General features: G+C 40.1%; 1 protein-coding gene across 2 annotated transcripts; it reads right to left on the reverse strand.

Annotated features, from left to right (window-relative positions):
• Positions 1-1,806: 1,806 nt before the first annotated feature.
• LOC134793463 (E3 ubiquitin-protein ligase RNF8-like) lies at positions 1,807-17,182 on the reverse strand. 2 transcript variants are annotated; one of them, XM_063765042.1, is made up of 12 exons: positions 16,935-17,182; positions 16,229-16,819; positions 15,281-15,532; positions 14,759-14,956; positions 14,596-14,673; positions 14,017-14,130; positions 13,192-13,433; positions 9,814-9,929; positions 7,926-7,971; positions 6,395-6,517; positions 4,896-5,194; positions 1,807-3,384 (listed from the first exon to the last, which is right to left on the reverse strand). In XM_063765042.1, exons 1-12 carry the CDS (start codon positions 17,022-17,024, stop codon positions 3,242-3,244), a joined length of 2,292 nt encoding a protein of 763 aa, XP_063621112.1. In that variant the 5' UTR covers positions 17,025-17,182; the 3' UTR covers positions 1,807-3,241. The 2 variants fall into 2 exon arrangements, with proteins under 2 accessions (XP_063621112.1, XP_063621122.1); XM_063765052.1 differs by lacking the exon at positions 7,926-7,971 and having other exon boundaries at positions 16,935-17,176.
• Between the last annotated feature and the right edge of the window lie 7,496 nt (positions 17,183-24,678).

Consider the following 24,678-nt stretch of genomic DNA (forward strand, 5'->3'; position numbering starts at 1 on the left):
TGTTTGCAGTTTTATAATTGATACTTTCGACCATTTTAAGCCTTTGTAAGGTAGAGGGAATATATTTCCCACCTGATTTTGAACTTTATTTCAAAGTGATAGGGTTCAATTTTGCATAGTTTCTGAGACGATTATGCCTTATAAAGGGTTAATTTAGGAGTTACGACGCACTTGGTGTGATAGCAAATTCTCTACTTAGGCGAATCTTATTTCAAGTATCTACGTTATTCCATTCTCTTATCTTAACTGAATTACTTATTTCAGTATTTGTTGTTCTTCGAATATTATCGATTTTGTTAAAACATTTTAAAGTATTGATTATTGTGGAAATAAATGGGTATAATATGCGGGAGGTAAGGTGATGTGATAGCGGATCGTACAGCCGACGATTTACAGTGAATACCTTCGATCGTTCGTTCGTCGGTTTTCGTTCTCTACCTTGAAAATGCAAGATCGATAGGGGATAATAAATAAACGAGCGAACGATCTAAAATGTTGGCAGTAGAACATTCGACTACGACCCGCAGGGTCATGCTCCTTAGGGTGGTATTCCATCTGTCCAATATATTTGTCCTTGTGTATTGCGTCTCACAATTTTGCTTAATGTGACAATGCCATTGAAATGACGCAATGACATTGGACAAAGAAATCAGACAGGTGGAATACCACCCTTACCGCATGTTATACTGTAAATGTGATTTGATCTATTATTACGGACATCCTAGATACATCCTGGTTTAGTTTATAATCGTTCTCATTGATTACCTACACGTTTGGTCATCATTGAACTGTTATTACTAACGTATAGAACCGGCACAGAGAACAAGTATTTTACGCCATGAGTTGATGTTGTTTTGACAACGAACCATAGAAGCGGAATCTCACGACCTAAACGCGTAAGCGCCATGAATTTCACGGCGCTTACGTTTTGGTCGCACGGTACACGTTGGGATTGCGACAATTTCATTGTTTTGTTATTTAAACATCCTTACAACCCTCCGCTATAAGGATGCTTACATAGTAAAACAAATAATTAGGGTGTAATTGGGTAATTCTACTTCAAAATGTCGGCTTATTCCGAAAATCATTCATAATTCCATTACTTGGTCCATGTCGGCATTCTTAACTTTTCGGAATTACCCGATACACCCTTGCTTTAATTGTTGATCCATTTCAGGTTCAAGCTAATTTGGTTGACAATACAAACGGTATGAAATGTCCAATGTAAAGTAAACCCTATATGGCTCAACAATTAAAGTCTGTGACTGTACAAGGTTCAACTCCTTGTACAGTCAGACAGGAGTCATATAAAAAGTCGTTGGCGTATAGACATTTTTTGTGTTTCGGTTTAAGGGTTTAGGAAATGCAATAAAAAATAAAATTAAAAATACTTCTTTATTCTTTTAATCAGCATTATTAAAATAACTTTAAATTAAACAATTAACGTCTTATCTTTTGTAACATATCTGATGAGATGATGTTGACATGACACATTTTTATAATGATTATCAATTATTCAAACATCAAAGATTCACCATTTTTATCAACATTATAATAATCTTAGAGGACACTGATAAGAATCATACAATTATCACTTAGACAGTTCTCACTCTTGATTTACTTTTAGTGGTTATATAGTGCCGCTTTATAATGAATTATTAAGCCAGGGATACACTAGGCGACAAATGTACCGTGATACGAGTCGTCAGCGACGTCGGCTCGTCGGTTTAAGTGGCGCGACGTTGCCGGACTTCGCTCGAGATGTCTGGCAACATTGAGCGAAATTTGTCTCCAATTGTGTGTCGTCTGACATATCTTGACTCCATGACTATTGAAATGAACTCACCTCACATGCAACATCGCTGGCGACGCGTGTCATCGAGCATTTCCCCCCAGTGAATCTATGCCTTTATGAGGCATATATAATGATTAGTTATAATAAATTTCAACCACTCAAAGAATTTACATTACCACTCTTGTATAGTTCAGATATAGTTTATCATGAAAATACAAGTACAAAAGAAAACAATTTCCAACGGATCTGGCATACAGATAAAATCGTTATTAGAATCATAATATCACAGTCATTATTAACTTTAAAATTATTTTATACAGTGCCATTAATTAGTAACTTAAAACACCACCATTTTAATGCCTATTGTAGAAATGTTACGTTTGGTGGGCGGTACGAAGATAATAAATTAATAATAGTGGTTTTAATGAAAGATGCGCTCTCTCATCTACATGTTTTAGGGAGGTATTTAACAGTTTAGATAAAAGGTCTACGCAAGCACGGAAATAATTGGGAGTGATCAGTTTCAATCTATCAACACTTTAATTCTTTGAAGGCAACAATAATTGAAAAATGCGTCCTGCAGATTTTACTGTTTTTCATCATCGCATAACTTTTTATCTGAATTGTTAAAACCTCTCTAAATAAAAATAATAATGTCTAGTTTTAACTTCAATGCAGACATCATACATTAAAATGTTTGTTGAAATTTTCATGAAAAAAAAATCCCCTTTTTTTAGTTATTGTCTAAGGATTGCTCAGGTTATAACTACATGTTATTTGCTGATGGCGTTATTCATTAAAGTTTGTCAAATCTAACAAACTGTTGATAATCATTTGTCCCTATCCGTCATTTTGACATTTCTGTTTGTTAGAAAGAGACACAATTTAACAGTGTGGCACAGGGGCGTAGACTAAAAGCCCCCTCCACACTTCAGAGTGTGGAGGGGGCTACAAACAGCAGTTCAACCCAGCTATTAGAATACAGTATTCTGAAACGCTATCTATTAGTGATTCTAGCGCTAATTTTATGGCACAGTTTTGGTTTAGGTTTATCACCTACTTTGTTATGTTGTTTTAAGACGTATCACACAAATAGGGTCGTTCCCACTCGTTACCACCAAGTTGTTACTGGTGGTAGAAAAATAAATTCCAGTAGTGATACTCGAGTGAATTTGTGGGAATAACTCGGTGGGAATCACCATCACAAATCGGCGCAAATTGCACGGCATACGTTAACATTATGCCAAAAAGAATTACGCTTCGCAAGTTTGAAATCGCAGTTCGTTCGCAAACGTGAGTTATCAGAAACCATCGTTCCCAATTTAGTTCACTCGTTCCGCGGCAACATATATGAAATTCTTAAAGCCCGCTCGCAAACGTGAGCTTCAAGAAACCAACGTTCGTAACTCAGTTTAGTGGTTCTGTGGTGGGCGTGGGTGCGGCGCGTTACCGGTTGGGGCAGCCGGGCGCCCAGTGGCCGCGGGCGTGGCAGCGGAAGCAGCGGCCGTAACCGCCGTAGTAGGCGCCGGGGAGCCCCGGGACATGGCGGCGCCGCCGGCGGCCATTCGTACCAGCTGCCCGCTCGCCATCTGTCACAAGCGTCCTTACTTCAAAAATATAATAACACGATATACCAAATTAAACCTAGGGTGGATACAATTTTTATTTGCTGCAATAATGGGGTTATTCCCACTAGTTACCACCAAGTTCTTATCCGTGGTAACTACTGGGATTTTTTTTCCAACCTTTTACCACTGGTAACTACTGGGAAAAAAAAATCCCACTAGTTACCACCAACTCGGCTTAGTGGTAACTACTGGGAATTTTTATTCCCAGTATAAACAGTATAAACAGTATAAATAGTATAGTATAAATGTAGCGTGCTGTAATAAATAATTATGTGTCAGTTAGTGATTCAGTAAACTGCTTTAAAAGTGATCAAAAATATTAAAACAGTTTTACCGGTATAAGTGTAAAAACTAAAATACATATTTTCCAAAAGAATAAAAGTTAAATATGTACAAAAAAGAAGTGTACGAATAGTACCTGATGCCCCTAGGTTGAGTGTTATTACCATCCCGCTATAGCGTGGGTGTTTAAGCAATCGAGCCAACCAGCGTAACATGACCGAGCGATGTAGTACCCGAGCGTAATTGGAATGCGAGCCTATGCTGGTTAGTCCGAGCAGTCAGCCCATCCGAAGCGCGCCCTAAGCGGTTTAAATAACAACCATGCCCTGTACTTATTTAGCCTGACTACAAATTATGAATACCTACATATTCCAGCTCTGCGTCGTGTTATAATAGAACGAAAAGAAGTAGCTGTAAATAATAAAACGAAATCAGTTCTGTCGGTTTTTGACTGATTTGTTTGTTCGTTTGTATAAATATGTAATTCAATTTACAGTTAATGAGATAAATTTAATCCGGATAATAAGTTAATTTCTACTTGACTAGAATGAGACTCATCTATTTTAGTTTTTACACTTATACCGGTAAAACTGTTTTAATATTTTTGATCACTTTTAAACAGTTTACTGAATCACTAACTGACACATAATTATTTATTAAAGCACGCTACATTTATACTATACGGACGTAGTTTAGGGTAAAAGATCCAATCCACAAAAATCTGTTAGTAAAATTTGTACTTTCTCTTAAACGGAAAAGTCATTCATTTAAATGACAAATTTTAGAGGATGGATCTTTTACGCTAAACTACGTCCTCTATTTATACTGTTTTTATTAGTATTGAATTCTAACAATATTTTGGTGGGAAAAAAAAAATCCCAGTAGTTACCACCAAGCCGAGTTGGTGGTAACTAGTGGGAATTTTTTTTCCCAGTAGTTACCAGTGGTAAAAGGAGGGAAAAAAAAAATCCCAGTAGTTACCACTGGTAAGAACTTGGTGGTAACTAGTGGGAATAACCCCAATAATGTGGAGATCTCGTTTGTATCCTAGAGGTCTTTATCAACATAAAATGTAGACTCACGTAGTTTACTGCACGCCAGGCGGGTTAAAAATGCCTCAATAAATACTCAAATTATAAGAAAAGAATATTGATACCCGTAGGTACCTATAAGGAACAAGTAAAACTCACCCTGACCACGTGGACCACCTGCGGCACCGGCGCCCCCTGCGGGCGCTGGAAGTACGCCCGCAGCGCCGCCTCCAGCGGCACCGCCGGCGCCGGCGGCGCCATCCCCCCCCGCAGCACCATCCCCCCCCGCGGCGGCGCCGGCAGCCGCACCGCGCGCAGCTCCCGCGTCGGCGGCGGCGGCGTCGGGATCCAAGTCAGATCCACTGTCGGAATCGGAGCTGGACGAGTAGTGGCCGCGGTAGTCGCGGAAGAAGCGCCCGCCGCGCCCGAAGAATACATCGAGGGGGTGTTCGTAGTCGCTGTTGTCATAAAAAATTTAATAAGTTTTGTCAAGAATTTCAATTATGATACAAGGTTTATCGCTTACTGTACTTCTCTTTGAACAGTCAACTAATACTCATCGAGATCACTCTAACAAACCCAAAAACAAAGGGCTTGCGTTGTTTTATCGCAGTCTGGCCACCTCCGGTCTTCATCATCAGATCAGCTTAATGGTGCCACAATATTGCATCGTTACCCAACTTAAACATGTGATGTTCCAGCTCCAGCTCAATCGAATAATGAGCAGTGGATCTAATTTAGCTTCCATGATTTGATTATAAACAACGGGACAGAGGAAAGTAAATAAAAACTTGTTAAAATAGGTAAGGTTAAGAAGTAGGCTAATAAGACAAGGATAAGTCAGCTATCTAAGCCCCATCACACGAAACTTTCCAGGCGGCATTTCCAGACTTTTCAGTATTTCATAACATAAAAGTGACAATGACTTAACGAGAGAGAAAGCTATATTAAAAGGTATTATAGTAAAACACGTGAGCTAGTTCAACAATTGATTTATTATATCATTTATATCCAAATGTAGATAGGTACAGTATTGTACAAATACCCTAAACATAGGTAATATATTACAGATATATGAATTCCATCCCACGAAACTTAATATTTGCGCTGATAATACAATACAATTCTAACATAATACAACTCTTTATTGCACACCTTTTACAGAACATAGATAATAAATTTGGGTAAAGGACAATTTCATGTCTAATTGTCTATACTTGGAAAAATGTAGATTTAGATTATAAATAAACTATGTCGTTAATGAATGAACAGTGTAACGATAAATAAAATAAATAATTGTCTATACACAGTGGCGTAGCGTGAACTAATCGATCAGTGGGCGAAGTCGCATCCGTGAGGCCCTTTTTTTTCAATGTGTATTCCTAAGCTATTAAAAAGGGACCCCCTAACGCATACACTGCCAACGTTATCGCCGGCTACGACCGATCGAGTGTCGCTACACTCGTAGCCGATTCTTGCGCTTTGTAGAGGAAAGCGACTACGAACAGAGCGCCCGCCAAACGGGTTCCCGGGCCCTTGAATGTCACTCAAGGCCGTAGTCGAGGGGCCGTTTCGCCTACGCCTAGCTACGCTACTGTATACACGCGGTATGTTCCGTGCGTTAGTTTTCAACCTACGCATATGGCTTAGTTACTCACTCGGCGGGGCCCCAGTCATATTCGTCGTCGTAGTTCTCGTAGTCGTTCTCCTCCGGCCACGAGTCCTCCCCGTCGTTGTCGCTCTCGCTGGCGGTTGAGGAGTCGTCATCTGAATTACCTCCGCTAAAACAGAAAGGACATCTGTTATCCGAATATCTAAACTCGGACATTTTTTTTTTGTTAGATTACTCTAACTCTGAAAGAAGAGAGCAAGCTCTTAGTGGCGGAAAGGAAAATCTGGCCAAAGATTCTGGGAGCTATCAGAGATAAAGTCAAAGTTGGAGGTGCAAGAACAACCCCTGTTCTTAGAGGAGCTAGTGGCGGTGCCCAATATAATTGGCGAACTTAAAGCCACGCGACTCCGCTGGCTCGGTCACCTGTAGATGATGGAAGGGTGATTGACGACCGGTCTGGTCTAGTGGATAGTGACCCTGTCTGCTAAGCCGATGGTCCTGGGTTCGAATCCCAGTAAGGGCATTTATTTGTGTGATGAACACTAATATTTGTTCCTGAGTCATGGTTGTTTTCTATGTATATAAGTATGTATTTATCTATACAAGTATGTATATCGTCGCCTAGTACCCATAGTACAAGCTTTGCTTAGTTTGGGGCTAGGTTTGATCTGTGTAAGATGTCCCCTAATATTTATTTATTTATTAATCGAATTCGAGCTGTGAGAAGAGTGTACAAACAGCAACACTCCTTATTACAAAAGGCATAATGTCCACCGATGTACAGTTAACGTTATAGGGAACCTGGGTGGCTGGGTGAAAAACGTCCGTCCGGGCGTCTCAGATACCACTGGAAGTCTTAAAAGACCTGTCCGCCCTCTGAGTAACCAACTGGTGCGAAGTGGCGCAGAATAGGGTAGAGTGGCGTTCTCTTGTCAGAGGCCAAGATCCTTTTTTGGTCACTGAGACAGTGAAGGGAGTAACTACTTATATATGGTACCTATTTACCTACATGCTTACGTCGCATTTCTAATAACGCCGAAAGCATTAACCCGCCCGAGGCCCTTTTTACTCGACTATGGCAAATCCAAAATGATGTTATCTAAGCAGGTAATATCAGGCGTGGCTCACTCCGCGATTTCGTCGCGTCGCAACAAGTAGCCACACGTACATCCGTCCCACACCAATTTTGGTGGCTAGCCATAGGCCGCGGTCATATCTGTCATAATCGTAACAGACGCGTTTTGTTAGAGAGTGAGTCTTCTGTACCTAGTAGTACTATTATTTATTCTGTGGTAATACCAAGAACCTGCCTGTTTATGTTCGTGGATATATTTGTGTAGTGCGTAGCCTGTAAACTAAATAAATACTGAGCCGATTTTTGTGAATGTGCTTTCAATTTATTCGTCTACGCCACGGGTGACATAGGCCACCTTTTTAACCGACTTCTTATTATATTTTTCGAAATATTTTTTTTTCTACGTTTTGCTTGTTAAATGTTTGACTTTTACATCAGTTTTACATTAAACGACACATATAATAGACGGACGAGTGCATGCAGCAAAGTTAAGTAAGCATACCGAGTGGTTCCGGCGTAGGAAGTGGTCGCCTCCTTAGCCGCCATCTCTGCGAACAATACAGCTTCATAAGATCCCGGTATACGTACTACTCTAACTATTCTCAAATCCTAGGATACTTGGGGAGCGCTTTTAGCAACTTTATCTCAAAAATTGGCCCAGGCATTTTACGAATGCCTACAACCCAAAGTCTGTATAAAGGGGATACTAAAACCTACTCGTAGTAGGATTTTCGGTTCCTCACGATGTTTTCCTTCGGAGAGCAATTGATAAATATCAAGCACCATCCGAGTTTCGGACCCGCGTCCTTCGTGAGCAAGGACTCCAACACTACTTAACTATTCTCAAATTTAGATATATGTAGTAATATTTTTTACCACACCATCACGTAGACGTAGTGTCTGTATTCTTAAAAATCTGATGAGAAAGTTACAATTTAGGGGCTATTCATAAATTACGTCATTTCAAATTAGGATGATTTCAGGGAGGGGGAGAGGGGGGTGGGTCAAAAATCGATGACGTAATTTATGGACAGCCCCTTATCTACAAGAGTGGCAAAGCAATTTGATGCAAATTTTGAGGTTTTGCTCATGTTGACTGGTAGAATTGCCTTTTAACTGATGATTATGAACGATAAAACATTTATTCAATTAATCACGTTCATTTGGATTTGAGTTGTAATGTTTTACAGTTAGAGTTCTTATCGCGTTGGTGTGGTGAAAAAAATTGTGTTTCACTCTGTTGCAAATATTGTTTAACCCTCGTGCCTTGAAACCCTCGCAACGATCATGATTCCAGTTTTCGAACAACCCGCCCGTGGTTCAATTTTCGAATCTATCGCTTGTTCGGGTACGGAGGTTAAACAACAACTTTGCCCGCTTGTAAAACAAATAACTTATTTACGGAGATGCGCAGAGTTATTAGACCTAAAGTCAAGAGTAGGTCTAAACTAACACACAAGCCAGTTTATGAACTAACATTCTACGTCCCTTAGAAACCCACAATAAGTTTCAATCGTACCTAACGCTACCGTACTCATGTTAGTGACGTTAGTAATACAGTCAATCGGGTTTAACATAAAGAACTAAACAAAACGTTGTACATATGAAGCTGCATTGTTCGGCCCAAACGATTTTTTTTTATTTTTGTCTGACAAAGCAATTTGTCAGTAGACAGAGGCGGAAATTAAAAAAAGTAGCAGGGAAATTTAGGCAAGAAGGATCGAACTCCGGTAAACATTAATTTACTGACACATTAGTTGAATGAAACGCACATTTTCTTATATTACGCGGGCGGCGAAAAAGTGTAGTGCCCGCGTCGGAAGATAAGCGGTATATACCCATGGACTCTTGAAAGTGCTATCGCCTGCGATCATATATAACCACTATCGCCCACACTGTTAACTGTCCATCGGTGGACCTTATTATAAAAGGCATAAGGCCCACCAATGGACAGTTAAAGAGTGCTGCTGTTTGTACAGGAGTGCCACCCGTCCCGTGGGGTGCTGAACCTTTCAAACCCTGTATTCTTCTTTCTTGATGAACCCCATATTGAAGTTATTCGATAAAATGCCAGTAAATAGCAAAAAGCACGGTAATTTATAGTCTAAGCACGACTTTCGCGCAGGCGTGGCTCACTCCGCGATTTCGTCGCGTCGCTGCAAGTACATGCAGCCACACCAGTTTTGGTGCCTAGCTGTAGTAGTTGCCGTGCACCGCTATGGAACGGACGCCTGCTCGCGCTTGCGCTTGTATCTCTCGTAATAGATGCGTTTTGTTAGAGAGTGAACCTTCTGTACTAGTACAATTATTTATTCTGTGACAAAGGTAAGGTTCCAGGTTGTGACGTCGGCCTGTGATAGCGCTGTAAATAATTAAATGTAAGGACGTACCTGCTCTCGCGTTGAGGATCTCTTGCCGCTTCTGTTTGGTCTCCTCCGATGTTTGCATCATTCGCTCGATTAGCGAGTCCAGTACTATGCTCTTGCACTCAGATGCTATAACTGTCCTGTAGAAAATACGAAATTACTGTATATGGACAAAATACCAATAGCAACAAATTCTTCTAAAAGACGCGTTAAAAACATCCCTGAATAATAAAGTAGAAATAAAAGCAGCAAAGCGAAATCACTAACAATATATTTCCCTAAGGCCCACTTGCACCATTCCACAAACCCGGGGTTAACCGGTTAAACCTGGAGTTACCATGGTTACCAGTACAATTTGACACTGGTTTGACGGTTTAACCGCTTAACCCTGGCAGAGGCGTATTTACAAATTTGGCGCCCCGGGCCATTTTGATTTGCCGCCCCCCTTCATCAGTGACGATAAAGTATTTTATTTAAGAAAAAAAAAACCTGCAACAAGTACCTTTGGGGTGTGAAAAAAAAAACTAAACATTTACTCACATAGGCATTTACATTGTTTTCCTATGTACAAATTGGTTGACAAAATCATCAATAACGCTGTCGTAATCTAAAACGTTTGTCAGCTCAGCTTCTATATTAAGAAGAGCTAAGCTATTCAGGCGCTCTTCGCTGATAGTGGAACGTAGATAATTTTTTATTCTTTTGAGTGCAGAAAGGTGACATCACTAATGTCACTATTCTAGATACAGATTTATATGGGCCGTTTTTGTCACTCAATGACGATGCGACCTCGTTATATTTGCCTGATCTGATCGGTGACCGGTGGGTACTGCTGGGTTTTGGCCATTGAGAATCAAGGTGAGACATGGCAGTCAGGCTGGATATAGCTAAGGAGTTCGGTCGGGTCTGGCATCGAGTCTGCTCGAGGGACTATGTTATACAAATGGATCGCTAGCTTTTTTTCCGGTAGACGCACATGAGCCGTATAGTAGACGGAAGCTGCTCCGATAGTGTGGACATTACCGCTGGCGTTGCACTAGGTTCTGTGCTGTCATTGCTGCATATCAATGATAATCATTGCTATGCAGACGACAGTAGTAGGGATGCGTATTACACAGGCCGTACCATTATCCCTCATTCTGTGGTGCTGGAAAGTCATGAAGTATTGTATTTGTATCTGATATCGAGAGCACTCTATCTGTACTGAGTTTCGGCATGGGATCGGAACAATTTAGTGAGATTCAATACCACGAAGACACAAGAACCGCCCGTATGTATATAGTCAGATGGGTCATAAATAATGTTAGGTACGTAAGTGAAAACGCGAGCGTAGCGAGCGCGAAATTTTTTCGAGAAAATAGTAGGTAAATTTTTAGGGTTCCGTACTTCAAAAGGAAAAAAACTGAACCCATATAAGATCACTTTGTTGTCCGTCCGGCCGTCTGTCTGTCTCAATATAAAGGGTCTTGACATGACAGAGGGCGGCAAAATCGACAAGGCTTGTTATTTAAATTTTACAAATAAATAGGGGAGCGACAAAATTCTGGTCGACCCTATCTGAACAGCTAATAAAATATTTTTATGACCCAAATTTGCCGCCCCCTAAAATCTGCCGCCATAGGCTTCAGCCTACTCAGCCTAGTGGTAAATCCGGCACTGCGCCGTACTAATACTTCTTGAACGAAAATGTTGCTTAATTTAGGTACTTGTTGGTAGATATTTTTAGCAATTGGTGGGGTTTGAAGCGTTCGTTTGTTTATTAATTTAAATGTCAATTAAAATATAATAAAAAAATAGCTAAGTTTGATTATAAAAGGCGCCCAGAAAAAGCCGCAAGGGGGCGGCTTCGCCGCCCCCCTGCGGCCTGCCGCCCCGGGCCATGGCCCCCTTGGCCCTATGGTAAATACGCCCCTGAACCCTGGGTAGTGGGATGGTGCAAGTGGGCCTAAATGTATGTATGTATGTATGTATGTAAACACTTTATTGTACATAAGACAGGTTACATTTAGTGATGTGCCGACTATTGATTTTGCCGACTAGCCGACTAATCGGTGCTCGAATGGCCGATTAGTCGGCCGACTAGTCGGCTAGTCGGCCAGATCATTGGTTTCGTATCGTTGAGGTGAAAAACAATAGTTTTACTCCTTTGGTTGCGCTATTTCATCATATTAGCTTGGTGTTCTCTACAGCTTCAAGGACCTATCACAAGAATTCTCGTTCAATTCCTGTCTTTCTTTTATTTTGCGATCCTGAGCAGATCGTCAGTACAGCTTGTAGGAGGTATTTCCAAGGCTCTATTTCCCGTACGTAGTCGCCAGTTAAGAACCTATCCCCTGTGGTCAGCGTCTTTACGACCAACGTGCCCTGTCTAAGTCTCTAAATTTTGCAATAACATTAATAGTTCGCCATAGCTCCACCATAAAAAAAAAACAAATCCATACTATCCATACTAATATTATGAAGGCGAAAGTGTGTCTGTCTGTCTGTTACCTCTTCACGCTTAAGCCGCTTAAATTTAGTATAGAGATAGTTTTTATGTTGGAAATCATCCCTGAAGAGTGCAAAGGGGGGTGGAATTGAAAGAGTTAATGAAATGCCTAATAATTGAAGTAAGCAATGCGCGAATTGAATGATTGCTATTAGCATTATCCAGGCGCTATACGTAGGTATAGCGCCAAAAGACAAAAGCCAAAGTACTCGTAGGAGTACTTTGGCTTTTGTCACTAATTCCACGCAGACAAAGTCGCGGGCTAAAGCTAGTACTGAATAATAATAAAATTATTTAACTATCAAACTTGCCCATGGAATTACACGAGAATCAGTAGAGATCGACCTGTAGAGGAAAACACCATCCCACCAACATACGATAACGATCAAACGGTCAATTATATGAACAAAAGTTTTCGTATGTACCCTGAATAGGTAAATATATATTTTAGTAAAATAGACATAAAACATATGGTAAATATTGACTGTTGATTTCTTTTTTTTCTGTTTTTCTTGCACTAATAAAGTGCCGACTAATCGGCCATTTTTGCCGACTAATCGCCGACTACAAATGTGGCCGGATAGAAGGCTTTCCCGACTAGTCGGTACATCCCTAGTTAAATTACAATGAAACAAAAAATATATATAATGTACAAAGGCGAATTTATCCTTATAAGGGATCTCTTCCAGTCCTTTGAGCAATTGAGAGTAAATTAAAACAAACATGATAGACAAACGCACACTATGTACAAAAAAGTAAACTATGGTTTAATTACAATGGTTCAATGTTTAAAGCAGAACGTTGGAGTTGTGATTATATTCATCAAGCTGTGCCCAGGGTCATGGCATTGTTGAAGAGCCCCTAGATCATACTGTACTGTAACTATGCATATTGAGTTGAGATTATGAACATACCTGCATATGGGGCATTCTCGTTTGTTCTTCTTCCACTTGTCGATGCAGTACTTGCAGAAGCTGTGCGAGCAGCCCAGGGTCATGGCGTTGATGAAGAGCTCAGAGCAGATGCTGCACTGCAGCTCTGTCTCTATGATGTCTTCCACGTCGGCAGTTTTGGAGCCCTCGCCCACGCAGGTCACTGTTAGGCTCTCGAGGAGGGACTTCTTTTCGGTTTCTACTGATTGTAGCTGGTGTCGCACCTGGGGAATTTGAAAAATAAATGAGAGATGACCAATAGATTATGTTGATCATAGATTGGAAAGAGCTTATATTACTATACTAGTAATATCTGGGAGACCGAGATTTGCTCGGAAAACATATAAAAACTCAAAATTGCGCGTTTTCCCAAAGATAAAACCGGGCTAGATCGATTTTTCGCCCCCGAAAACCCCCATACAGCAAATTTCTCGAAATTGTTCCAGCCGTTTCAGAGATCCTCGTAATATATATACAAGAATTGCTCGTTCAAAGGTATAAGGTATGCCAGTGTGACAAATAGAGTTAATTTGAGTGATATGCTCGGAGTTTTTGAGCGAAACCGAACAAGGAATGGAAATATCCGCCAGAAAACTAAAGTTGTCGACATGGCTCAGACAGTTTCCAGGCTTAAGTGGGCGGGGCACATTACTTATAGAACTGATAATCACTGGGGCAGAAAGGTTCTTGAGAGCAACCTCGAACCGAAGGACGCGGCCATAGAAGCCTATCTTGAAGATAGTCTGCAAGTTTGTGTGCCTGAGCCAACAGTTCTATCTCCCTCCCGCACTACTGTCCCGCTCTAACCTTCTCCAGCTGCGCCTGCAGGGAGCTGATGACCTCGCTGGACTGCTCTGCTTGCTGCTGGATCCGATCGGCCGCTAACGCTGATAGTTCTATCTCACGTTTCTTTACGTGTTCCTGTTAATAATAATTTCAACTTTGTTGTAATAAAAATAGGATAGGAAATTGTATGTAAGGGGCTGTCCATAAATTACGTCATCGATTTTTGACGATTTTGGACCCCCCCCCCCCTATAATCATCCAAAAATCACGCTTCAAATGACCCCATTTCCTCCTACTTCATGCTACCGTCATCCGATGTCCAGACCCCCCCCCCCTAATTTGAAATGACGTAATTTATGAATAGCCCCTAAGTAGTTCAAGGTTATTTACAGAGGCCCAAACTTAAAGAACTAAAAGGTTTGAAATCAACTCTTTATGCAGAAGCATCTGTATGCCGGTCAACCCGCCATATAACGACAAGAAAGTGGCATTTTTTTCAAAAGTATTATTAGCTAAGGGCGTCAGATGTTTTATATTAGAGATCTTTCATCAGGTACCTATTGAATAACGAACACATAAAATGATGATGGTTGACATTACCTCTAAGGTTTGTATGGACTTGCCGGCATCTGCTTCGGCTAAAGCCAGTTTCTTTTCGATTTCAGCACGCTCCTCTATCTATAACAAAATAGTGTTGTAATATCAATTTTTAGACAAGCAGATCCTCTATAATCCGGACAGACTGAATGTGGAAAGAGCTTACTAGTTGTTTTATCTTTGATTTCTCCTCATCGCTGAGTTTTTGGAGCTGTTCCTTCTGCTGGATGAGTAGTTGTTCTGCTTTAAGCTTCTCATTTTCATGTAACTCTATCTGTTTTGCGAGATTATTCTTTATACTTGTTAATTCTTCTTCTAATTCTTTTTCTCTGAGTAGTTTTTGTTCTTCTAATTCTTTTAGTTCCTGTAGAAATAGAAAAAGACATATGTTAGTGGTAACTACACGAACAGCTATGATAATATTGTATGATTTGTGTAACTAATAAGCCATGAATTATACATGAACACAACACATTTTGAAATTTTTTCGAATAAAAAATCAAGTTCTCTGCAAAGAACTCAAGTTTCTAGAAAAGACTGTCTCTAAAAAGTTGAATATAACTCACACATTTTGGTTTACTTATAAGAGCAACTTGAGTCTTAAAGCAAAGGACTCGAAGGACTTGAGTCTTGGCCAACTTGATTGGTTTGTATATTTTTGTCATATGGTAATTTAAAAAAAAAACACCTTTTCTTTAGCAAGTCTAAGTTGTTCAGTCTCTCTCCGCAGCGTCTCCTCCAACTCCTTCTTTTCTTTTAGCCGCACTTCTTCCTGCTCCCGTATCCTGGCTTCTAGTTTGTCCAGCATCTCTTGCTTGGAGGAACTCTCTCGGTTCAGCTCGGATAGGAACTCGTCTCTCTCTTTTAATAATTTCTCTTTGAGAGCATTATTTTCTTGAATCAGTTCTGACTCGGTTTCATTATGTTTGGATATTTGCTCCTGGAATTTTAAAAATATAAGTATATTTTTTATACTATAAATAACAAGCCAGAATATTGAAACTCAAAACATTGTCTATCTCCATCTATATTACTCTTTTAATAAGAGAGTGATAGAAATGGAGGTACAGAATTTTTGATTTTTCAAGGTACCAGTAGGCTTTCAAATTGAAAGTTCTGGCTCCCTGTATTTTGTACCTGGCAGAGATGAGAGGAAACATATGCAGAAATAAATCAACAGCAGGAGCATTCCACAGGCTGTCCCATACAGATCCATTCTATTTCATGTGTTGAGTTTTTTTTCGGCAGGCGATTATTTTACTGTGCATATTTTTGACCATTTGTCATAAAAAAGGAAACTCTTATATCTGCAAATCTTCAGAAAATTTGTGTTGTATATGACATTGGTAGACAATTTCATGGAATGCTCCAGCATTGGTTGTAATCCAGCAGAGCAGAGAAGAGATATGGATTACAACAAATGCTATTGGTGGATTCCCGCACATTTGCTCTCAGCTCCACCTTAGTGGAAAGGCAGGCAGATTAAGCTCTGTGTCACATTTGAGACCTACAAATTTTACACACAGATGCTTTTTGCTGGATGTTCTGTTTGAAGTTACAATCCCAGTAGAGTTACAGACTACAATAATCCTGTAATTTATAATCTATTCCATATTGATTTTAAAAGAATGCTTACCATTAGGGACGCTATTTTCCCCTCCATTTCCACTTTAATTGCCGCCAGCTGCAGGTCCCTCTCCTCGATGAGCATCGCCTTCTGCTGCTCCACCTCATCCTGTTGCCCTTTCAACTTCTTTATCTGAGCCGCATAATCATCATGCAGTTGCTGCTCTTTTCTACTCAAGTCTAACTGTAACTGCTCTTTTAATCTCTTACTAGTGGTCTGCATGTGTTTCGCATTCTGGATTTTCTCCTCAATATGCTGTATTTCACAACTCTGGGATTCCTCAAATTTCTTTTTGACATTATCAATAAAATCATGGTTCTCATCCACCTCTAGTTTTCTTCTCTTACATGGCGTCGACTGTTCACTTGTACTCACGAATTTGTACACAAATTCATTGGAAGATTCTAGCTTTATGACATCCTGATTGTTTAGTTTGCGCTTTTGGCCTTTGCCTAGTTTATTTCCATTTACTTCAATGCCAAAGGAACTGCAGTCTTCTAATATCCAGTTATCGTCTATTTTCTTAAACACACAATGATCTCTAGACAGACAAACGAACGGTATAACGACTGAGTTTTGAAGACCACGGCCAAGTTTGAACTGAAAGTTTTAGAAGTTAGATTAACTATAATGACCACCTGTGTAATTCTACAAGCTAATAACAACTTATCATTGATAGCAACATGAGTATTATTATATGTTTTCGTGTACTTACGTCTTCAGAGGTAATTGCGATTCTTTGGAATTTTACAAATTCTGGCTTTAAAGGTTTTGAGGAACATAGTATCGGAAACTGATCTTCCATTTCGAAGATTCATAAAAAAGAGTACAGTAAGTACATTTGCATCGATACATACAATTATTGAGTTATTATAAAATAACAAATTACGAAAATCCAGTATAAAGCATTGATTCGAAAAACAAAGTCAAACAATGTGTCAAAATAGGGTTACCTGTAATTAAAATTGAAGCGTTCTACAGATGTCACAATTTCGCCGCCATTGATCATTGCAATTTGTCAACAAAAAAGGACGGAATATTGCCAAACTTAAGGCGTATCCAGATTAGTCAATTTTTCGCCAATCTGATTCAATTGCCTGATCGAATCAGGAGGTGCGGATGCAAATACCATTCATTACTGATCAAATCAACCGATTTGATCCATAGACTTATAATATATAGAGACGGTGTCTCAGCGAGCTGTCACTGTTGCCACTTTTGTTTAGTGTACGATTAACAATGAGGCCCACGTTGCTGTAGCCATGTCGATAAAGTCATATCGATAAACTATCGACATTTCTTGCAATTTTAATTTTACTTCAAAGGCTTAACGATACCTAAAATTACCAAAAACGCTTTTATTCTTTATTGTGGTTATCAGATCACAATTTTATAGTCACGCCCCAGCAGGGAACCAAGGGAAAGTTCAGATATTTAATTAAAATACATGAATACGTCCTAAAATAGGTGTTCCGCAATAATTGAATTATATTATTATATTATAATATATTCATTATCCATTAGCATTTCAATTATGTTTATGTTTAACGAAGATATTGAAGCTTCAATTAATCGCTATTTCGTTCCGCTGTGTAGCGTTTATCGATATATAACATGATTAAAATCGACTTTTCACATCCCTAAAAGAGCACACATATACGCTTTTACGCACACATACACAGCCTGGGCGCATCAAAAAAGGCAACACTTGATTTGAAGTCCACCTTGTCAACAGTATGGTTGTCCTTTTTTGACAAACGGCATTTTTAAAAGAGCGAGGAGAGAGAAATGATACTAGTTGCTGCGACGTGAAAGAGAACAGAAAACGTTGGGCCCTTGATTTGATCAGTCCCGTCTGAGGGCCTACCGCGAACCACTTTCGACGTGTTGCCTCTCAGTCACACTTATGTACGAATTTACAAGTGCGACAGAGAGGCAACACGTCGGACGTGGTTCGCGGTAGGCCCTCTGGATACCACTTTAGGCCCCATTCGCACGACAGCTTAAAAAGCGTTGCGTTAAAACCCGACGTTGGCGCTTTTTTACCGTTTCCAATATTTGTGTTCATATGAACGCTTAAAAATCACTTGTGAGTCGTAATGCCACGTACGCATCTCAGCAAAGCCATACTTTATTTGCTATTACGACGTATTATTTGAATATAGCTTGAATATTTCAGGAATTTGTAAGCATAAGTTGACATTTTTAAGGTGAAACTAATAATAATCTTGACGATTGACACCAAAAATTGACACTTGACAGCCAACTGACAGCAGCGCCGGCGCTTTTTTAACGCTTGTGAGAACAGATACACGGAGTTCCGTATGCTCTATTCAATTTGACGCCAACGCTCAACGCCGGAAATCGAACAGTGCTCGATAAAAAAGCGCCGCGCTTAAAAACCGCCTTCGTGTGAATACATACATGGTTATCCATTGGTGTCATTCAAACGCTTTTTTAACGCGCGTTGAAAAAGCTGCCGTGCGAACGGGGCCTTATTGAAATGATGACATAGATGGTAGAATCCTATAGATCGGGCTATAAGGCTCCATTTACACGAGAGCTTTTACAACGCGCGTAACGACTTTAAGCGTTGGTCGTTAAATCAAATTTAGCGTGTAGATGGATTCAAGCGCTTTTTTAACGCTCGTTGAAAAAGCTCTCATGTAAATGGGGCTTAAAGGCCCTTAAGCCGATCCGAACGATCGATACGTGCGCCGCACCGCACCAAGGTCGCGGTCCGGTGCGGTCGTCTGTAGACACTTTAACGGACATACGGCGAACCATCTCACCAATAAGTGTAGTCCAGACGAGACAATTTTTCGCGGATGCAAACGCCAATTTGATTCCCCGATCAAATCAGCAGAGGGGCTACCGCGAAAACCGAAATTCGCAAATTGCGGGGATCTTTCTCTTTTACTCCAATGAAGGCTTAATTAGAGTGACAGAGAAAAATGCCCGCAATTTGCGAACTTCGATTTTCGCGGTTATAGCCCAGGGGCGGACACAAAAAAGCCAATTTTCGAAGTTACTATCTATGGAATGCAAATTGGTGATTAAATTTGTGTACGTGTGGACGCTAGATGAGATTGGCGCCAATTTTTTTCCTGATCAAATCGGTCGATTTGTCCAGCTCGTCTGGACTCTACTATATTCTTTGCATCTCATTCAATCTTCAAGCCCGCTCCACACTCGTGCGCGAATCGCGGCGCGAAGCCGCGAACGAAAGTGTGGAGTCGATTTCGCACATCAGCGAATTCGACTACACACTCGCGTTCGTGCGTAGGGAGTCATTCAGGAAGTACCTATTGGCCTGCATGCGAGTCTTTTAACCCAAACGTTGGCGCAATATATACCAGAGTTGGGCAAAAATTAACTTGAATAAGAATAAGAATAAAAACAGAAATTTTATTCTTATTCAAATCGATTTGAATTAGAATTATTCTTGCACTAGTTATTTTAGAATAAAATTAAGGTGAATAAATCATGTGACTCTTATTTTAAATGCGGAATAAAAAACAGAATAATTATTCTAGAAGTGGGCCTATTCTAACTAAGGTTTTATTCAATTAAAATGTTATTTAGAATTAAGTTAATTTTTGTAGTACAATCGGTTATATTTTGTAAGTTGATTTTCACCCTTCTATTTAAAAGTCGGATTGATTTGATATTTGTTACTATAGTTTAGGTATAGTACACATTGAAGAGTTCCGCTATACACTATCTAGTTCTATCATCCGATCAGGGTGCTTAGCCAACATACCAAACGTTGACCCTCCGTAGAGTTGCGCATAGTCTCTCTCTATCACTCTTACATATCAGTGCGATAGAGAGACAGATAGCGTTTTGTTGTCGTAGCGCAAACGTTTGGCATGTTGGCTACGCTCCCAATGTGCCTAGCCAAGATGCCAATTTTTGTTTTTATTTTAATAACCGAATCATTAGGTAAATTTAGCTGTTCTGGGGGCCTAGCCAACATGCCAATCGCTTGCGCTCCAACAACGAAGCGCTTTCTGTCTCTATCACTCTTACATATTAGTGCGATAGAGAGACAAAGATAGCGTTTCGTTGTCGTAGCGCAAACGTTTGGCGTGTTGGCTACGCTCCCAATGTGCCTAGCCAAGATGCCAATTTTTGTTTTTATTCTTATAACCAAATCATTAGGTAAATTAAGCTGTTCTGGGGGCCTAGCCAATATGCCAATCGCTTGGGCTCCAACAACGAAGCGCTTTCTGTCTCTATCACTCTTACATATTAGTGCGATAGAGAGACAGAGATAGCGTTTCGTTGTCGTAGCGCAAACGATTGGCATATTGGCTACGCACCCAAGGTGCCTAGCCTAGATGACAATTTTTGTTTTTAATTTAATAACCAAATCATTGAGTAAATTTAGCTGTTCTGGGGGCCTAGTTAAGATGCCAATCGCTTGTGCTCCGACAACGCAGGACTTTCTGTCTCTATCACTCTTACATATTAGTGCGATAGAGAGACAGAGACACCGTTTCGTTCTCGTAGCGCAATAAACGATTGGCATATTGGCTACGCACCCAAGGTGCCTAGCCAAGATGTCAATTTTTGTTTTTAATTTGATAACCAAATCTTTGGGTACAATTTAGTTGTTCAGGGGGCCTAGCCAATATGCCAATCGCTTGCGCTTCAACAACGAAGCACTTTCTGTCTCTATCACTCTTACATATTAGGGGCTGTCCATAAATTACGTCATCGATTTTTGACGATTTTCGACCCCCCCCCCCCCTAAAATCATCCAAAAATCTTATGCTTCGAATGACTATATATTATATATATATATATATATATATATATATATATATATATATATATATATATTATATATTATATACCTAGTCTGTCAAGCCATTAGCACCCAAAAGGAAGGGATAAGTATAATTTTCCTGGTTCTTACTTACTGACAAGTTGTGTTTGCCAGACTATAGTTAGGAATGTTATGACGACTGAAATAAAAGTAAGGTGTGTGAAGCATGTGTGAAGCGTTTAAGGGAGGCAGGCTAGCTTTTTCAACGCGCGTTAAAAAGCGTTTGAATGACACAAATGGATAACCATGTATTCACGCGAAGGCGGTTTTTAAGCGCGGCGCTTTTTTATCGAGCACTGTTCGATTTTCGGCGTTGAGCGTTGGCGTCAAATTGAATTGAGCATACGGAACTCCGTGTTCATTCATTCATTCATTCTTTTAAAATTATGGCTTCAGCCCATTGGGGCTATTTCGCCAGTGTCAAGGTCGTAGTAGCAGGGTAAAACGATTGAAATTGTACGGTTATTACAAGACAGTGTACGGTGATTTAGCTCTTGTAAAGCGATAGCGGGCTTTACAAGAAACACGTGGACAACCGGCCGTTGACTCCAAAATGATGGTTAAACGTGCTTCAAGATAAATTCTCCATTCACTGCACACTACCACATTAGTTTACTGTATAATAGGCTATCGATATTACACTTTAAACAATATTAATGAACAAAAAACAAAGCAATTGATCCCGACGCGTGCCATCAAGATGGCGCTCGAACCGGAAGACCCCGACGCAAAGTCGAAAAGCGTGTATCTGTTCTCACAAGCGTCACGCCAAGCGCGCACCACGATTTTAGTTTTTGCGACACGATTTTAGAATCGCGCTGTAATATATCGCAGAAAATTCACTGCGCGCACTGCGATGAAAAAGTCGACGATTTGTTCATTCTCAACATGGATTTCGTACCAGTCGTTTGTCATGAAACGTTGTCTTTAATATGCGATCGCTGTATGACTTTGAGTATTTATACCACAAAGGTGATCTTCTATTTCCATAATTAAATGGTCAACATCTAACGTCTTCAGCAGCAGGTTCCGACATGTTGACGCTTGGAGAGCGAAATGCCGACTGAGGTCCGGGTGCGATTTTATTATCGCAGTGCGCGCGGGGCCATACAACTCCGTATGCTGCAATTCACTTTGCGACAATCGCGTCGCGAGCAGTCGCGGAAAAATGTGACAAATCACAATTTTAAAATCGCTGCGATTTTTTTGTCGCATATGCGCGCACTGCCATATAAACTCATACGTTACATTTCTGTGACTAAATTATCGCGCGACAAAAAGTCGTGGTGCGCGCTTAGCCCTAAAAAAGCGCCGGCGCTGCTGTCAGTTGGCTGTCAAGTGTCAAATTTTGGTGTCAATCGTGATGGCCGTGCTGAGAAGCGTTCGAATGCAAAAAGTATATCGTACCATTCGCAATAAATAACTATGTGGGAGATCGATCCCGAATTGCTAATTCTAGAAGTCTAGTCTCGACCATTACTCTATGTTAACCGGAATACGGAAATAAACTACTTAAAAATGGATCGTGTTTTTATTACTACACGTTCAAAAGGCAGGGAGTACGACTGACAAGTGATTTTTAAGCGTTCATATGAACACAATATTAGAAACGGTAAAAAAGCGCCAACGTCGGGTTTTAACGCGACGCTTTTAAAGCTCCCGTGTGAATGGGGCCTAAGATGGCGGTTTTGAAATTATTGGTCACTGGTCGGTTGTTTTGCTCGAGTTTTAGGTTTTCATTTTTAAAAACCAAGAGACCAAAACGAGAAGCGCTGGTGGCCTAGCGGTAAGAGCGTGCGACTTGCAATCTGGAGGTCGCGGGTTCAAACCCCGGCTCGTACCAATGAGTTTTTCGGAACTTATGTACGAAATATCATTTGATATTTACCAGTCGCTTTTCGGTGAAGGAAAACATCGTGAGGAAACCGGACTAATCCCAATAAGGCCTAGTTTACCCTCTGGGTTGGAAGGTCAGATGGCAGTCGCTTTCGTAAAAACTAGTGCCTACGTCAAATCATGGGATTAGTTGTCAAGCGGACCCCAGGCTCCCATGAGCCGTGGCAAAATGCCGGGATAACGCGAGGAAGAAGAAGAAGAAGAGGCCAAAACCAACCTCCTTGGTATACACGCAAGCCGGCTGCCTGGCCGCTGCGACCGATGCTGCCTTCGGAGTTCTTTTGTTTTATAAAGTATAATTTTCTCTAGTGATTATATGCTCTTTGATTTTCTCTTCATTGGAAAACAATGGGAAAATACATTAACATTAGGAAGTAATTGTATATATTAAAATGATATAAGATTTATAACTCTTGTCTATTGTAAAAATTAAATTTGTGCATTGAAAACGGGTTTTTTTCGAATTCGATTAGGAAAAAGATTTGTCCGCTGGATTTGTTGTGTTGTGTTTCATTACCCAATTTACCCATCACGGAACAATGGTGTTCCCATGGTTCCGGACATTTTGGGAGGCGTGGGCTGAGCTGAAGCCAACATACCTAGAATATAGAGTCCCTTATTACTATTTCGCGTTACGAAAACTCTGTAATTGTTCAAATATTGTGGACTCTGATATTGTGGACACTTCCTGAAATTCAATCTACGACAATGCGAATCCTGCGTAGGTAAGTACTAAATTTTTAATTTTTCATGTTCTGAAAGTGGCTTATTATGGGCTTATTTATTTATGAAGCGGGTTGAAAGTGATACACTTCGACCTTAGGGAGTTTTACTTTTCAAGTACTATAGGAATTTTTAGGTCCACTTTTTAGGGTTCCGTATTTCAAAAGGAAAAAAACGGAACCCTTATAGGATCACTCGTGTGTCTGGCTGTCCGTCTGTCACAGCCTATTTTCTCTGAAACTACTGAACCAATAAAGTTGAAATTTGGTACATAGGTACATGTAAGTCTGTGACCCGAAGACGGACATGTAACGTAAATAAATGAATTTTAAACATAGGGGGCCCTTTTGGGGGGTAAATGAGACGATTAAAAAACAAAGTTTTGCAAACTATATCGTGTTATATATCAAAAATGAAAGAGTTCATTGTGAGAATCTCAAATATATATGTTTTATAATTTTAAGGTAAATAGTTTAGAAGTAATTTAAGACAATAGGCAAAAAATGACAATTCCCCCCTCTTTATCTCCGAAACTACTGGGTCTAAAATTTTATAAAAAATACACAAAATAGGTCTTTACCTATAGATCACAGGAAAACCTATTAGAAATGTGCGGTCAAGCGTGAGTTGGACTTAATTATTTAGTTTTTGATCCGACCCTTACGGGTTTTTTTTAAGACATTTCACTCACGTTTCACATCAAAAAAATACATTGTTAAAAATTGTGTAATGTACGGAACCCTTGGAACGCGAGTCCGCCTCGCACTTGGCCGGTTTTTTATGATTAGCATTGAAAACTCGGTTCAAAATGGATTTGTCGTACCTGCCCATGTTTTAACCACGTACTTATCATCCTGATTCCATAAATAACGATCCTTTTGTCTACTTAAATTTTAATTACTTTCCTCGTATTTAAAATAAAAAAATACAGTCACAGCGTTCGAGCGCCAAAATATCTTAAATACTTATTATCTCGTCAGAAATGGGTGGCTTTCATCCATTGGTT

This window comes from Cydia splendana, chromosome 1 (assembly GCF_910591565.1).
Source record: "Cydia splendana chromosome 1, ilCydSple1.2, whole genome shotgun sequence".
Lineage (NCBI taxonomy): Eukaryota > Metazoa > Arthropoda > Insecta > Lepidoptera > Tortricidae > Cydia > Cydia splendana.